Genomic DNA, 17,602 nt, shown 5'->3' with positions numbered 1-17,602 from the left:
CAGCGTAGTTGTCATTAAATAATTAAAAGTTTAATCAACTTGAGTATTCTTCTATAGATTAACATAGGTATTTCTAGATTTCACGTATTCAGCAACTATATCGTGAACAGCATCGTAATCCTCCTAAAAATACAACGGAAACAACGAATTTATACAAGCAGTGTACACAATCCCACTTAAATCATAAATTTTACTTAATATGATTCAAACTTACTTAAAACCTAATTCTGGCTGGCTGTCAGTCAAAATATCACGTGATTGTAAAATCCTCTAACCATTAAGTGAGCAACTTAATAGAAAATTGAAGTTGATGCTCATTGCATGAAAATGTGTGTGAGGTTCTAATATTGAATTAGGAAAGCAGAACAATCTTACCTGAGAATTGATAACTTTTCCAATTTGACGATGCATTTTTCGTACAGCTTTGAATATTTCTACCTCATTGTCCATCCTTATTCGCTGTACAATGTTGTGTAGAGTACAAAATATTCGAGAATATTGCGAATCGCTGAAACAATATTCTGGATAGTAAGCATCCACATTTTTAAAATTCAATTTGATTCTAACGTTGAAAACAACTACGGTTCAAATATCTGACCTCCATAATATTCAACCCTAAGTATATTAAGTTCAATTTCCTAATGAACAACAGAGAGACGACAAGAGGTTTATAGATAATCAGCGTATTAAGAGACATTACAATTTAAACGTCGAAATACAACACAAACAATGCATATTATGGAAATTTGAAGTACAAGGCAATGCACGGCAACCCAATATTATGTTATTCTCAGCATTAAATATGGATTTGGTTCATTATTAAGGACAAATATAATATTTTACTATGAAATGGTAAGGTTTTCCTCTGATTTGTTTTCTATCACAAATTTTCCACGAGTTTCCTCAGATCCTATAACTAGACAGACTACTTCCGAATTCTTAAAAAAAAGATAATTTATTTTTGCTCTATATGATCAACAAAAGCCGTGAAATGGATAGTTTCTAACTTTTTGTGTCAACTTTAGTTAGGAAATATTACTGAACACATGTCAACAGCAGGAGATGGCTTTTCAAAGGATAATAAATAATAATCTTACCGTATTGTCTAGTATAAATATTGCTACTTTGGCATCTGTTTGAAATATTCCTTTCCAGATATCGTTTGGTTCTACATTCCGTAGTTCTTCGAAATAAATTCCAAATTTTTGAGTATGTGACTGCAAATGAAAGAGTATTTCGAAGCTAAACGTTTTGTAGAGTTGTAATGTATTGATCCAGGCGAGTCATACCATTAGGTTACTCAATATAAAACAAAAGGCTCCCTCTGTTTGGAAACGAGAATGGTATTTTTATAATAATAGATCAATTTCCCTTCAAAAAAATTGGAAAAAAACCAGTGCCGTGTTGAATTTATCTAAACTTACCGGGAATCTGTGAATTTGCGTACTGTCGCTCACAATAAGCTTATTGTTGGTGGTTTCTTCTGAAATTAAGATTCAAATTTTTTCTAAAAGGAATCTTGCACAGGCTTCACAAACTTGCATCAACTCAAATGTATAGATGAGTGTATGTGTGGTGCAAAACTTAAATAAGTTTCACGTCCTACTGTTCTGTTACAGTTTTGGCTAGTTCAGGTAGGCAGCGCTAGGTAGAGACCAATGAAGGATATCCATTCTTCTTAATTTTTCAATGGACAAGGAAAGTTCTTGAACAGAGCCTGTACCATTATGGGTCGCAGTTTTTATCCCAATCAGACTAGAAACTGCAATGTTGACTATGGACTTAATCTACTATTTTGTCCCGTAATTTTTATCCGAGGATGCTGACTTGGTGTAATAACTATACCAGACACCAACGTAACAAAAAACACTATTTATTTTGTAAAGTGATACTACGTCTTAGAATACACTCGTCCTGTGGCTAATATTTGTGTTTAATAGTGACCATTGGTTAAATAAGTATGCATCCCACACTTTATCAAGTTTGAAAAATCGACAATAAAACTATAATCAGAATTTAAAAAAAAAAGTGAGCAAGCGACAAGTCCGTTCAGTTTGAGAAAAAAGAGTCTGGGTAATCAACGCTAAAACAGGAAACAATCATCTTTCGGTGTATACAAACAAACTTTGCCAATGATTAATATTCGTTGAAAATTGTGTCAGTGGTGGAGTGTTTATTCTAAATTAAATGAATTGCTTTTTCGCAGAGTCGCTTAATCTCCTACGAGGCATCATTATTCCGTCTTCAAAATATGACAATGTCGAGGTCAATTCAAGAGTAGAGGTCAAGAACGCGGGAAACCCCACTTGAGAGTTACTTCCCCTTGAAAATTACACCGGATTTCCTAGACTCACGATTTGAAAATTGCTTAATAGATGTATTAAGCGTTTTATAATTAATTACTTGATTTTGTGGATATATCGGATTATAGAGGGATTTTGATGTATAGTTAGGACACTAGGTGAGTCCACTGATGGATATATACTGTTATTGGCCAAATTTGAGCAAAATTATAATTTTATGTTCATCCTAAGACGTAGTATCCCTTTAAACGTTTTACCTGCAATTTTTTCCCACCCTGTTGAGATACGAGAATTGTTGTGTAAGTGATATATTCCCCATTCTTATTTTTGAAGCGTGCTTGTCGTATTCAGATTCGTAAATATGTTTAAACATAGCAGTGTCTCCTCGTTTAATTCCTTCTATCAAAGCTTCATGTACAAATTGTAGTTGAGACTGAAAATAGATATGAATTACAATCATAAAATGATCAAAAGAAGTTGAGGGGTCGAGTCAAAAAGATTATGGAAGATTAGAAAACTGTTTTACAAAAACGAGTAGTACGAGCTACATTTCGGTCAAATAGTTTTTGTTATTCATTGCAATTCACAGATAATAAATTTGATTGCAATTTCGTCATGACGAATTTGATTATTACTTTTTACCACAAAACTTACTGGAGTTTGGATCATTCCTTTTCTCTGTTGACGAAGAGTTTTAACACATTCTAATACATCCACCTTACCAGTATCATTGTATTGTTTTAAACAGTAGTCCATGGCTATGTATGTACCAGTTCTACCAATACCAGCACTGAAGCGGATATAGACCTAGTGTTAGGGACTCACCTGTATCCAATCATCAGCAATCCACCTACCCGAAAGTAACACATTGAAAGATTCTTCTTGCTTAAATCAATTATAACCTTATTCCGAATGATACAGCCTTTAACATATTTAAGAATTCGGCATTTTAACAATATATATCGGGTAAAATATAGGTTGGTAAAACACCCCAGAGGACGCAGCAATATATACTAATGCCAACTCGATATAACAATGAAAACATAAAATATCCGTAAACTCACATACAATGAACTAATACGGGACTTTTAGATTCTGGTTTAAATTTATTTACTGTAAACTGGAAATCTAACATGTCATTTGTCTTGGGCACACCATGATCTGGCCAACTGATGTAATGGAAGTGATAAAACTTGTGGATCGCCCCATCCTACAAAAAAGACGTTAGGAAAACTTCTAAAATTTCAAACTAAAGGCACCACAATGCTGTCTGCTTATTCCTAAATGATATTTCCAAGGGTTGGTACGTCGGTAGTACATAAGACAGTCAATGCAACCCTTCCGTGAAATCAGAGTAATTTTTGACATCTGAATCACAGGATATGAAACATTTCTTATAAATTAATTTTCTCTCAAGGCATTACATGCTCTCTGGGCATCAATCTCAGTCTTGGTTTTCATACTACCTACCCTTTCCATGATAATATGTCGTTTAGTATAATTTTCTCGGTATATCTCCTCCTCCAATATAAGTTTGATTACACCAAACGTCTCGGAGGATCCTACTTCAGGAGGCCAGTATTGTTCACATTTTCTCTGAAAAATGGTAAAATAATCAGGATCTTACACAATAAATCATTTGTCTGACTAATAGTAGGTTAAACAAATATTACAAACTTGACGGGGCCGTGAACAGAAATCCCTTACTCCTCCATACTTAGTCTTGTTTACTTCCTTCCTGATTGATCCTTGGTGACTACTGTACTCATGTGAATTGGTATTTTTAACGTGTGGAAATTGACTTACGAATACATATTTTATTATGCTTATGTCGGTTTGTTTCATGAAATTGACTCAATATAATGCACGAAGAAAAAGGAACTCGCCGAGCGCGCTTAAAGCATACACACGACGATTTACACTTCAACAATATTTTGCACCGTTACCTTTCCACCTTCGAATTCTCTGGTAACCATGACAACTTTATCACATTTCATATCCCATATCATTCTTACGAAATCATTCCGAGTCACCCGTGTTGCGCCTGTATAGAATAACGAAGTGTGTTAAATAACAACAGACTTGATTTCCTTCTATTGGATTTCTCAATTTGATATTCCGTTCGGAGGGTTCATATTATAGCTGACATGGTAATGTTGACAAGTGTTCTACAAGTTCTTAGATAATCCCTAAAATGGGAACTGACACAGATCCCTTGCCTTTGTCTTGAAAACTTGCAAACTAAGGTACTGTACACATTGACAACGCACATGTGCAAGAAACATTTGGAGTCCTGTATACACACGGCAACGGTTCGACAACATGTTGTCGAATGTTTACCAGAATCAGTGAATTTTGTAAGGATATTCGCAAATATGGGAGATAAGAACAGACGAAATTTAAAATACAGATTGAATTTGGATTAGCAATTAGTCAAACGAATTTCAGTTGTAGAATTCAAAATGATATTGCCAATGTTGTTAGTTCATTAAGGTAATACAGACCGTCGATTTGTTTAAAACAATTTTATTTGATTTGCAGTACAAATCTAATCATAGGAATTATTGAATAGCAAATGTGGCCATTTTGACACGCTAACTGTGATGCTATAGAGGTGAGAGACCAGCATGGAGCACGTCACCGAAAGAGTTGATACAGCAATTTCCCCAGGGATTACACATTGTCTACATCACTTGGATTCAGACAGATCATGTGATTTATATCCAATTTCTGACTGGATAAACATGGCATCTGGGAAACATGCTGCCAAAAATGTTGTGTGTGTGCAGTTTTTTATGTAGTTACTTAATAAAATGGATATAAAACATCAAGCAACTATTGATTCGAGAAACAGTAGATTGTTACCTTGAGCAGCGATAAATGTCTGTCCATAATAACCCTGTATTGAAAGACAAAAATAATATTTTAAATCTGTAACCGCTCGACTGTGTTTTACTGGACAATACTCTGGGCTAAGCCGTAAATGAAATTCATTTATACTGTGAAGACCTATTTGATTCATTTTAATTCGAGAGTTCTTCTTGTAACCCTCCTAATAGATCCGATGGATAATTCTATTTCCATCATGGTCAATTTGAATAAAAACTTACCTTTAAGAAGTTTGCGTTTATATAATCTGAGTGTGGATCACTGGCTACATTATTCAGTACTACCCTTGTAGCATCATCTGTAAAGTATAGAAAAACCTCTTCAACACAGTCAAAGCCGAGGATTCCTTATAGCTACAACATGAGACGACTCATTATCGCTACATGATAAGACTGCTCATAGCTTCGACATGATATAACTAAGAGCTGGTGTTTCCACGAAATTTCTTTTTAAGCATAGTTGGGTGTGCACTATCCAAGAAGCCAAACTTTATGATATGACCTGCATTGGAATATGATAAGACACTCGCACCAAGTGTCGTCAAAATCAGTCAAGAATTGTTTCTTCAGGAGTGTTAACGAGCCATTGTGGACGGACGGGTGGACATAAGTAACATACGCCTATATGAAATGGGGTTTTACATCCATGATATACATATTTATCTGAATATTAAACAAATACATACATGGATAATACCCTTTGAATCTGTTCTATTTGTGGTTTTCTGGTATCTGTGAGATATCGTAACTAGAAGAGAAGTTATCTGTCAATCCCTAAATAATAGATTTAAATATTATAATGTTTATAACATGTTTTTTTTTTTTTTGTACTTGATTTGTTTTAAATGTCAAAGTAGGTGTACCATATTTGCTATGCTGCTGATTTAAACATTATCTGATAATTGACATTTATATTTAAATTCTGACCAGAAAAGACATAGCCATAGCGGATCAATATACTCATACGCAGAAGACTTGAGTCAATGCATATATCAGTCGTGATGTCGATATTGATCGTTTTGTGTAATAATTATGTTTGGGGATAGAAGAGATATGCAGACATGGTAACAGAAATAAAGCAATCTGTTCTGGCACTGGTGCCTTATGTAATGGATCGAAACCGCCGTTCAGTTTAGTCTTCTTAACAAACTCTTCCAATTCTGTCAGGTTTAAATCTGATTTTTCTGGCATAATTTTGGGACTGATTTCAGCTTCTTCAGCCTTTAATGTCTCGGTTATTGAAAGATATTCCGGAAGATATGCAGCTTCGGATTCGTGTACGGTTACAAATGGTTGTAGGGCGTCAGTTGGTGAAAAAGGTTCCATCTGGTTAACTCTTCGTAGTGGTTTGACTGCTTCGTCTCTTATTACATCAAAGTTTTCATATATAGGACCTGAAACGTGTGCGGATCGTCCAGATAAATTTAAATTTACAAAAAGGGTTCTTTGGACTAGCAAACAATGATGTGGCTTAAATTGAACCCTAAGTAGGATAAAAGACCGGGAAAGTAGAGAACAAGGAAAGAGAGTTAGTTGGTAGAAGAGAGAAACGAAAAGGACAGTTAGCTGAGGGAAATGGCGAGAAATTATAGGCAGACAGAGTACAAAGAGGAACGGCGATGGGGTAAATGGGAAGAAACGGAGTTAGGAATTCGATTGGAAGGGTGATGGCAGAAGCAGCTAGACGGTTTTTAAGAAGAAAAGAAAATCGTTTGAGAAAAGAGACAGGGGAGGGGTAAGTCGTGTGGAGTAGAGAGTTTGGGTCATCAAGGGAAAAGTCAGTCGGCGGTGGGTAGATAGGTAGATTCAAAAGGGGGTATGCTCCAATATTGAGGTGCCTATTGACCTCCATTTAAACCTTCGAATTACTCTACTCCGAAGACTTATTATGGGTCACCGTTTTCCATCTCCCATTTAGGGGATTTTCAAGATTTCCGAGTGTTTCCTAATATTTAGTGGATTTAGCAAAATTCTCATGATACGATTGGATTCGCAGATCAACGTGATAAATTTTAATTTGGCTAATATTGGATCGCAAAAAGAGTTCTATGTGGCTACGTTCTAAAAAGATGGTCATCGAGGTTTCTTGAAAATATTATCAAATAGTAACAAAATAACTCGAATTAAGAAGGCCGAAATTCACTGGATATAGGTCACGACTTTAGAATAGTGTAGAGGGTAAAACCTTGTAGAAGTGGTCTAGCAGCAGCTATTTTACATTCCACAGTCTTGTCGTACTTTTCATCGTTAAAAGGGGGTGGTTTACGTATTCTCCTGTAAAATATATATCACTGTGATTTGTAGTTCATGTAGCCAACCTCGGATTAACAGCAATTCACAAAGGTCCTGAAAATCGACCATTTTATGCAATTGTGGTATTATTGGAATTCTCGATTATCTTGTTTTAATATAATTATAATTGGTCTTGTCTGAACTAATGATTTACTATAAACAGTTGGCTATTGGCCATATTTGCCTCTATGGTCAATATGCATTAAAAATGTAAAAAATTATTTTCTTTTCTATAACTGATTTTTGAGTGCTGTTTTTTCTGACATGTCCAGATAGTCCATGTGGATAATGCTGGACAATTTCAGCCTTGTAGCTTTGTGAGTGTTCACGCACAAAATTTTTTTGTGTTTGAGCACTTCTTGTGCACCAATATGCAGACTGGAAATGGCTACTTACTTCCCTTGAAAGATTTGCAGTTCCAGATTGGAAAGATATATTCAAAGATACCCAAATTAAAGAACATGATTTAAAAAGAACCCACCCGTATGTGCATATCCACATTTACTGAAAATCTTACCGGATGATCATTACAACTAAAACAACTAGAATGATGATTAGAAGAACACAAACGGAAACACAGGCCGCTATAATGATTTTGTCTGCATTTTCTGAAATACAAGTTAAACTTAAAGAAAACGGTTCACAGCAGTCCGGTGTCCTTTCAGTGGAATCGCTAGTGAGGATACAGGGGATAATTAAAACCAATTAAAACCAATTATTATATTAATACGGGGGACCTAAGGAACATAGGAGACGATAAACGATATTTTGTAGTCCCTCAAAAGATTTCTTTTGGAGACGAACGTGTTCTTTGTACATTTCTTAACCAATGGTAAAAGTTGATTAAAAAAACGAGCATATTATTGCAAAGAGATTAACTTTTAGTAAAAATAAGGTCAATTGCACCTTAAGGAAAAGATAATGTAATTCGTGATTTTCGTATTTTCAAAAGTTCCTCATTGTATCTAGAATCCATTAACGACCCTGTTACAATTTTAGAAAAACGCTTTTCAACCTATTTAAATTTAACCAAACTAACCTTTTGTGCAGGGTCAACAGAAGTGTTTCAAATTACAAGGTGGAACCTTATGCAGTAATTAAGTTCAAAATTTTACCTTGTGTACAATCTATCGACTGGTATCCTATTTGACATCCATCAATACATTCTCCTGTTTTACTGTCACATTGTAAATTATATCTTTACATATTCTATCTGAACATTTCTTACTACATCCTGCTCCATAAACACCATCTTCACATCTTTTAACACAGTCAATTCCCCCAAAACCTTCCTTACATCCACCTATACAGCTACCACTGATATGATTACATAGTGATGTTTCTACTGAACAATTTCTATCTGAACATTTCTTACTACATCCTGCTCCATAAACACCATCTTCACATCTTTTAACACAGTCAATTCCCCCAAAACCTTCTTTACATCAACCTATACATCTACCATTGACATGGTTACATAGTGATGTTTCTACTGAACAATTTCTATCTGAACATAGTTTTAAACATCCAGCACCATACTTCCCTTTTTTACAGACTACACAAGGTGAAAAAGAATAAATGTTTTATATTTTTAAATGTTATACATAATTAGATTATTGACAAATATCAGTGATCTTCGTGTCTACTCTATAGAACAAGAAGCGATAACTGAATTGTATTGCTGTATACACTTGTAAGCTTGTGTCTTTAAACTTGTTACTTAACTGTCCAAACTAAAAATATTCTACTGAATTTTATTCATATTTGAGTGCTTAAAGTACGTTACTTTGACTACAAGTACTTCCCATCCAACCATCAAAAGTTTGAAAAAAATTGGCCGTTTTAGTGCCGCAGGAGGAGGGGGGGGGGGGGGGGTGTCGCAGGCAGCCTATACAGTCTAGTTGCAAAGGTTAGGGTGAAGACCAAAACTTTAACAGGCTGCCCTGGGAAAACTATCAGAGATGTAAAGCTGAAATTTGGACTGCATCCCATCTGAAATTGTTATGTTCCAAATTTCATGTTCCTACCGTGCAAACTCTGCCTGCTGCAGCACTTTTAGTCTCAGACTTTTTCCCCAAACCAAAATATATGTTTCACCATGGTTTTATTGAATTTAATTGTGTATTTCCTAATTATAAGTATTTGGTATATACACTTGAGAATGGAATTAATTGAACAAATAATATGGTTTTATCAGAAAAACTCTGTTATATTTGTTTATCTTAAGGATTAGTTTATTAGTGTTAATCTCAGGATATATCTGCACTATTTATCAAGATTATCGGTAAGTCTTTATCGAAACTGATTTTGATAACATATCGTACGTTAAGGCGATTGCGCTTGTGTAGCATTGTAGGGGTTGTTCCTGTATTTAGTTAGTCAGGGAGTGTCTAGCTGGTCTGTACTGCAGGATGTTTGCATGTAATTTAGAAGAAGTGATCAAATCTTACAATTAACCAAAATGTATTGAATCACCACTTATTTATACTTATCATTGCATAATAGTCCTCATGGGTGTTTTTATTCTTCATTCAATCATGTAACATGGATCAACGTTATGAGCTTACTGTTTGTCACCAGTTGTTATATTACACAAGATTACAGGAGCTAGTTTATTAGTTTAGGAGTATATATACCACGGTTCTTACGACTTAACTACTTAAATGTATTCTGAGGGTATACAACTGAGGCGACACCATTTTATGTAAGCAATATTTTGATATATATCATGTTTTTAATATATAAACTAAGCTTACCATAAATCTCTACTTCACAAAAAACTAAATATTTGGCATGTGGATGAGGATGAAAATTACTGATAGTAATATAACGACCAGTTATAACCTGACTACACTCTATATTATTGACACTATATTTAGTGTATATGGTATCTTTATAACATATTCCTGGTTCTTCATTTTCCTTTTTAACGTGTAGGGAAATTCCATTAAATGATGTTAAAGCTGAAAATATATTTTGGGCAACAATAATATACTTTTTTGTGGACCCGTGCCTCGGTTATTCGCTTCTATTTTCTATTGCATTGAGAAAATCGCATCATACACGTTAACGACATTGAGTCCGGAGTATAAAGAGAATAAGTCAAAAACAGTGCGATCGGCTTATCCTGTTCTGTTATTATATTAAGCTAATTCCTGATTTGATATTATTTTGTGTTGAAGTCGATCCGTTTTGTTTTCTTTCAATATTTTAACTTATATAACCTTTCTACTCACTCCAGCTAGTTGAAACACAACAGAAAATTTTCATTAAAATGTTAATTATTATTTTATATTGTGTGATACTATGAATGGTTTCTTTTTTTTTACTAATTTCTCAATTAAAGATAGCTTGCCAGGCAAGGTAACATACGCCCACTGGCAGCTGTCAGAAATGATAAAACACTCTTTAGGGACTTAAGTATGAATTTTATTAGTATGAATTTTCTCATATTAAATAAATTTAATATTAATATCAATAACCCAAATACATCAAATTATCGTATCAATATACATGATAACACCATGTTTCATTAAAATCAGTCTCTAATTTTGACTTCACGTTTAAATTCGCGTGAAATTCTCAACAACCACCATCCTTCTTCTATCAAACTAACCGCAAACGTGAGTGACAAAAGCATAGACTTTCTCGACGTTTCTTCTATGTATACCAATATCGATAACACTGGTCTAACGGCAGTTCGTAAAGCTTTTAATAAAAACCCAGATCCAAACAGACCCGACGAAGGAGCTCTTGTGCAAGAGTTGATGAGTATCTGTTTCTTTGAAATACACTTTAATATCCAGTTTATTTGTTTCTGCTATGGAATCTCCCTTAAAGACAGTGGTATGATAGAAATTAAAATAGCATTAGAGGGAACTCGAAGATTTTTTTATTTTATTGACAAAATCGGTTGTGTCTTTAAGGTAGGCGCGATGTTGGCATGCTAGAGGTAGTAAGAAATGATCAATGTATTCTGACACTGCATATGATTCACTACCACAGTCAGATATAATCGGGCGGCCTTTAGGGATTTTATACGAGATAAACCACTCCTTGGTTGGATACTTATGGATTTTAGGCAAAGTGTACAAATGTCTCTCGCGACAATCAGGTTTGGCAGACAGATAGTCATATTGTTTCTGTTTGAGATAACTAGTTTTGACTAAATCGACAAGAACATTATTAATCATGTTAGCAGTTTCTTTGAAAATTGGTTTCGGTAAAATGGCATAATGTTTAGGATTATTCAGTTGATTCTCTGCTTCTGAAACGTAATCCTCCCTATTCAGAATGACACAACATGAACCTTTGTCACTCTTTTTAATAACAATGCTATCGTCTTTCTTAAATAAGTTTAACGCTTCACGTTCCACTCGTGTGAGATTAGGCTTTTCGTGTGTTATTGAAAGGTTCGCTATTCATACTCGCAAATGCTTTCAATATTTCAGGATGGACGGCGGCCTGAGAGGATGTCCACGTGGATTTAGAAATAAACACTGTTTATGGGTGGTTTCGAAAAAAATATGTGCAGCTAAGATTTCGTTGAAATCGTACAATGGATGGTCGGAGATAATTCAAGTTAGCTATCTTTGGTGTCGGAATAAGATTGAATGCTGAAGGGGTGTGAGAATTTTGCGGCTCAAGTTAACTACAGTTTGGCCTAGCGGTGGCCTCTCAATATTTATCCCCAGTAATTAGTTTAAAGACTTACTCGATGCTTGGAGCTGGTGTATCAAAAACAAATAAATGCTGTTTGCTGTTTCTGGAGACCAATGAAGATTATCAACTGTTTCGAATTCTTCTTCGTAGGGTGGTAAGATTGTTGCGCTGTTGATACTGGACTCCATCATCATGTTGTTGAGAGTGCTGAGGTTCTGTTGTGCTTTCTTCGAGATTTTATTTGAAATGGGTATACATGTGAAGAGGATCTTGGAGTTTGGGAAGGTTTTGTTGGCTGTGGCGAATAATTTCTGGGCTTGGTTAAAGGAGGTGTTTGGTAGCTGATCACGGTTGTTGAGGCCTACATGAAGAATAATGGTAGTAGGTTTGGGATCATGGTCGTATGATTCCAGGATTGACTGTATGTGATGGGTGTCTGAACTGGTTTTGATAATTCGATTCAGGTTAGATGATCCAATTATTAAGGTAGATTTCTTTAGAGCAGGTAGCTTCCATAATGATTTGTCCTTGGTTTGGTGATAATACGGTTTGGTAGCGGATATAATGGTCGTCGACGATGTGATTGGTACTGGTTTGGTAGTTGTTAGAATTGTAGCATTGGGAACGGACTGGGATCTGGTTCGAGGGGAGAAGGTCTGGATACACGCCTCGACTTGGATGGAGACTGAGGGGTGGTTTGCTGGTCCAAAAACGCACAGAAGGAAGAAAGGTTGATGGATCCTCGATCACGTGGTGAAGATTCAGATGATGTGGAAGGGGAAGACGAGTCTGAAAGTGAAAAGAGAAGGGGAGTGCCCTCTCTACGAGAGCGTTTACCTATGTCTGCTGGACTAGGAGTAGGTGAACTTCGGGCTCGTTTAGGGGTTTGGTTCGGCAGCGTGGTGTCTCTAGATGGTGCAGGTGTAGTGTCCATTTCAGTTGGTAGAGATATGATTACTCTGGTTTTTGTTTCATTGATTGTTTGGTAGAATTTGGTGATTACAGCTTGAGTGAGACGTTTCCCATAGGAGCGACGGGCCCAGGACAGGGCATGAGAAACGATGCGGTCGACGGCAGGTGATGATAAAAACTTGGTACGAATGGTGGTCAGCTTCTCTTGAAGTGTAGTTTGGTAATGGTCGATCAGGACCTGCGTAACCTTAGACAGCCATGTCCGATTGAGGGATCTAATATTCGCATCAACAGCTGATGTTTTCATTGCTGGACGGATAAAACTATCCAAATCAGAGACATTGCGTTTGAAGGTAAACGCTGGTTGGCCTTGCTGTTGAAGGGTAAGGATTGCCAAATGATGGAGGCAGTGCAAAACTTGGAAGAACACCTTCACAAAGGGTAGTCGTTTCTGTTGTTGGTCAGGTCGATGGTTACCTCTTGATTGGTAGGCTGTGTTGTAGGTAGGTCGGCGATGGGGTGGGATATAGCTGGATGGGTTGGTTGGTGGTCGGCGATTGGTAGGTGGTAGAGGTCGATGGAAGACAGGGCCGTTGTAGGGTACGTGATATTGGTTTGGTTGACGATTAGTGTTTCTATGTCTGGCTTCTTGCCAGTGGTTGTTGTAGTTGGGGAGCATAATGAAAATAACTTGAGGTTAGAAAGGGAATGTACAGCGGATGTAACAGGAGGAAACAACTGTATATGCTAGTGTGAAAATGTGGGGATCAAATTATGCAAATAAGTCAAACTGGGTTTGGGGATATATAAAGCAAGATGAAAAATGCAAAAATATATATTTAGGTGATAAATAACGCTAACAATAATGTGAAAAATTATAACAAGTAAAACAAAAACTTACGCAATTGACACGAACCGGTTTTCGAAATATTATCCTTTTTCAAGTGTCGAGGAATGGTTATGGTTGTTTTCGTACTTGCTAAAAAAAGTATGAGTTTGTGTCGAGTACTCTGTAGAAACGGTAATAGTTACTGCAAGATTAGCAATGCATTGGATCTGCATATTCGGTGTTTTAACTAATGAATATAAATTGGAACAATTTTGCTAAACGGATAGTGGCACATTGCAAAATGTCCAAAAAGTAGATAATTGACTCTTGAAGGCGCAATTTTGGAGCGATTTTGCTCGGGTTTTCAGTTTTAGAATTTCACCCGAATATCCTGTGATAGCAGTTAAAAAAATTCGAATTTTGAAAATTCATAGCACACATTTTTTAGCCGAATTTCGCAAAATTTGACCAAATTCGATATTTTCTCCGCTATGCGTCCGATTGATTTGAAATTTCTGGTGGGAAAACAGATCACAAAAGAAAACAAATTGACACAATCAAAAATTTGGCATCACTTCCGGTTGGTGCGAAATCAAGGTTCTAGCTTCCGGTTGACCCACTTCCGTTTTTTATGTATGAAGGTCACTGAAACTTATACTAATAAGTAGATAACGTTATGACTTTAAAAAACAGAGGCATTTACTAGACACGAAAATTGATAGTTTGGCCGCCATTTTGATTTTTCTGAAATTATCCCAAATTTTATTCAGAGATTAGGCTTATCCGATTTTGATAATTTTGGTGTCAAATGAAAGAACACAAAAATTTAAGAAAACTCTAAGAAGCCGATTTTTGAATTTCGTTTTTCCTTTTTTGCAATTTCCGGTTCAATTTTTCGAAATTTGAAGGCTCATATTTCGTGACCTTGACCTTTGAACTTCATATTTACCATGATGATAATAGCTGACCTTGACCTTCTTTTGACCTTTGGGGTCAAACCACACCGTTTGGTTTTATAGGGGTCTAAATATGGCCAATTTTGCACTTTTGCAGTGCTGTATCTTAATCCCTAATTGTATTAGCATCCTACCACCTTCAGATTATTAATGTACTTATTTAATGGTTTCAAATAATATTACACTTGATGATGTCAAAGCCATATTTAAAAAATGTTGTAATTTTCATAAAACTTTGAACGCTTCTATCTCAAGAGCTGTACCTTGGATGATGTTGATATTTACAGTAATAATTAATACCGACTACAGTTTGTAGATGATGTTAATATTTGTCATGTCCGACACGTGGTTCTGGTTTTATGGTTGTCACTAAAAGTTGAGTTTGCATCTTTAAAGCCTTCTAACAGGTGACTTAATAAAGATAGAGCAATATTTTTCGGATTTATAATGCTGAGTTCCTGAGCTTTCCAGTGATATATAACATGTATGCCTTACATGTGAATTCAAAATCCCATTCACTTAACATGGTGTAATTACTGTAGTCTAAATACGCTGTCATCGGTCTGTCAACTCTAATTAAAATCAAAATGCCACACCCCCTTTTATATTTGTTTAATATATTTTATGTTCCGCTACAATTTATAAATAAGCCCTGGGATGGATTGAACCATGTTATACTATAATTTGAGCTTACGGAAGGACCTTAAAGGTATACCCCCACTTAATTCCCAACTTTCTTATTTCTTATCCAAATTTCACCAAACTTTGTATACATGTATGTGTATAATCAAATTCTAAATTTGATGAATATATCGAATTCTTCTTGTGCGCATGCACATTACTAACTTTCTTATTTCTTATCCAAATTTCACCAAACTTGGTATGTATGTGTATAATCCAATTCTAAATTTGATGGAAATATTGAATTCTTCTTGTGCGCATGCACATTCATATTTTCATTTAGAGATGCAGAAAAGTATTTACATCAATGTAATTGCAATAGACCATCTTCGTATGTACCTGAATGTCGTAACACACCCTGCATCAATACTGTTATTAGAACAGTAAAAATTTTGCCACTAACTTTGTACTGAATTTTTATTCGATTTTGACGTAACTTGGAAGATGAGTAAAGACCAAATTATCAATAATGATTACACGAACATTTTCCAAAATAATACGGAAAATGGTCGGAATCACCGAAAATCATAAAAATCAGACTTTTCGGACTCTATTTTTGAAAAACTCGTAATTCCACAAAATTTGTACCATCAATATCATTTTGTACCTTTGCCGTGTATGTAAATTCATAACTGTTTATCTGCCATCTTGAAACATGGGAAAAATCTTTAATGTATAGACTACATTTTTTTATAATCCAATTGTTCTCAAACTTGTTTCAAAATGTAAGTAAGAATAATACCTAGGTCCTCTAGAAGCCCTATTTTAATTTCTACTTAGATTTTGCACAATTACCTGTCAAAGTTAATTCTACCAAGCCACATTTCCATCAGTGATAACTTTTGCCCACGAGCTTCCACAACCCCCATCTTTTTAGATTGTCATTTGAGATCATTTTGATTTTGGTACATTTCCGTTTGTGACAAAAGTTTGAATAGGTTGACAAGTTACAGGCAAAATGTTAAGCTTTCATGATATATTCCGGTACTACGTACACGTTTCTATACATTGACAATCTATGTATGTTATTTGAACTATGGATTCAAACGACGTAATATCTGTGTCGAACATTTCATTCCACTTCGGTGTATTGGACTTCTCATCCATGTAAAATAAAGAGTTCATTATTATTAAGCTTGTCCAAATGAATTAACACATATTTAAACATATGTACTAACCTGTCGGATGAGGAGGCTATATTGTTTGGTATGCTAGAGAAGGTATTACAATTTCAGTTTAAAGTGGATCCGTTACCTGTAAGGTGACAAAATGTTTTGATCATCGTCATGACATGAAAAGGGACAATAATGAATATCTAGTATATCCTACAGCCTTGTGCCACAGTGCGCGTAACAACTATTTTAAATCTTCCTTGTCAGACAACAGTATGGACCAAACTTTTATTGAAAACCTTTTCTCTACACAATATTATATTGAATATGTAATCACCAAGTTTCAAAATGAATCATACGATCAAATTTAAAGGCCTTTTCAATCTTTTTTGAATAAATGCGTGTACCCGAGGTCATTCAGTTGTTCATTAGTTTCATGTTAGTGAGTCAAAGTTATGTTTCGGGTGTCGATAGCTAGAACATGACATGCTCACTCTGTTGGAACACCTTTTTGTAAGTGAGTTTGTCAGCTCGTCAGTCAACATAGCCAAGTATTTCTATTTCATTCATGTTGTATTCAGGCTTGTTATTGAATCCCTTAGGAAACTTGGAAGAAAATGTTGTCGTTTGTTATCACATCCAATCAACTTTAATCTATGACGACACTCTCCATATTATTAGTATTATAAATAAGGACTAAGATTCGAATAAGTATTATCTTTTTTCTGTATTGCTTACATACATTTTGTACATTGTATTATTTATCTATAATAAAGAACTATTTTTTACCCCAAAAAACTTAAACCAAACTCTCTCACAAGAGATCACACACACACAAAAAGAAATGTATTTTTAAAAGTAAAATTATTAAAGCTTTATAAACGAACGCTTACTTATGTACATAAATTTCATCAAAAATTCGTTTCAATGTGATTCACGACTCTAATTGAGTGAATATTGAAAAACA

The 17,602-nt window shown here is 35.2% G+C and overlaps 3 protein-coding genes across 3 annotated transcripts; all 3 read right to left on the bottom strand.

Annotated features, from left to right (window-relative positions):
* Window positions 1-2,876: 2,876 nt before the first annotated feature.
* LOTGIDRAFT_143547 (hypothetical protein) lies at window positions 2,877-4,333 on the bottom strand (the record flags this gene model as incomplete). Its single annotated transcript, XM_009054014.1, has 4 exons — window positions 2,877-3,093; window positions 3,368-3,513; window positions 3,774-3,899; window positions 4,244-4,333. Coding segments are annotated over 4 exons (579 nt in total), but the record flags the coding sequence as incomplete, so codon positions are not given.
* Window positions 4,334-6,151: 1,818 nt separating this feature from the next.
* LOTGIDRAFT_174669 (hypothetical protein) lies at window positions 6,152-6,517 on the bottom strand (the record flags this gene model as incomplete). Its single annotated transcript, XM_009054013.1, has 1 exon — window positions 6,152-6,517. One exon carries the CDS (start codon window positions 6,515-6,517, stop codon window positions 6,152-6,154), a length of 366 nt encoding a protein of 121 aa, XP_009052261.1.
* A 2,183-nt stretch (window positions 6,518-8,700) lies between these two features.
* Window positions 8,701-8,892, bottom strand: LOTGIDRAFT_96946 (hypothetical protein; the record flags this gene model as incomplete). Its single annotated transcript, XM_009054012.1, has 1 exon — window positions 8,701-8,892. A coding segment is annotated over one exon (192 nt), but the record flags the coding sequence as incomplete, so codon positions are not given.
* Window positions 8,893-17,602: the final 8,710 nt, after the last annotated feature.

The sequence above is a fragment of the Lottia gigantea genome (assembly GCF_000327385.1).
Source record: "Lottia gigantea unplaced genomic scaffold LOTGIsca_208, whole genome shotgun sequence".
Taxonomy (NCBI): Eukaryota; Metazoa; Mollusca; class Gastropoda; family Lottiidae; genus Lottia; species Lottia gigantea.
Note: the sequence above shows the minus strand (reverse complement) of the source record. Positions and strands in the feature narration are given on the sequence as shown.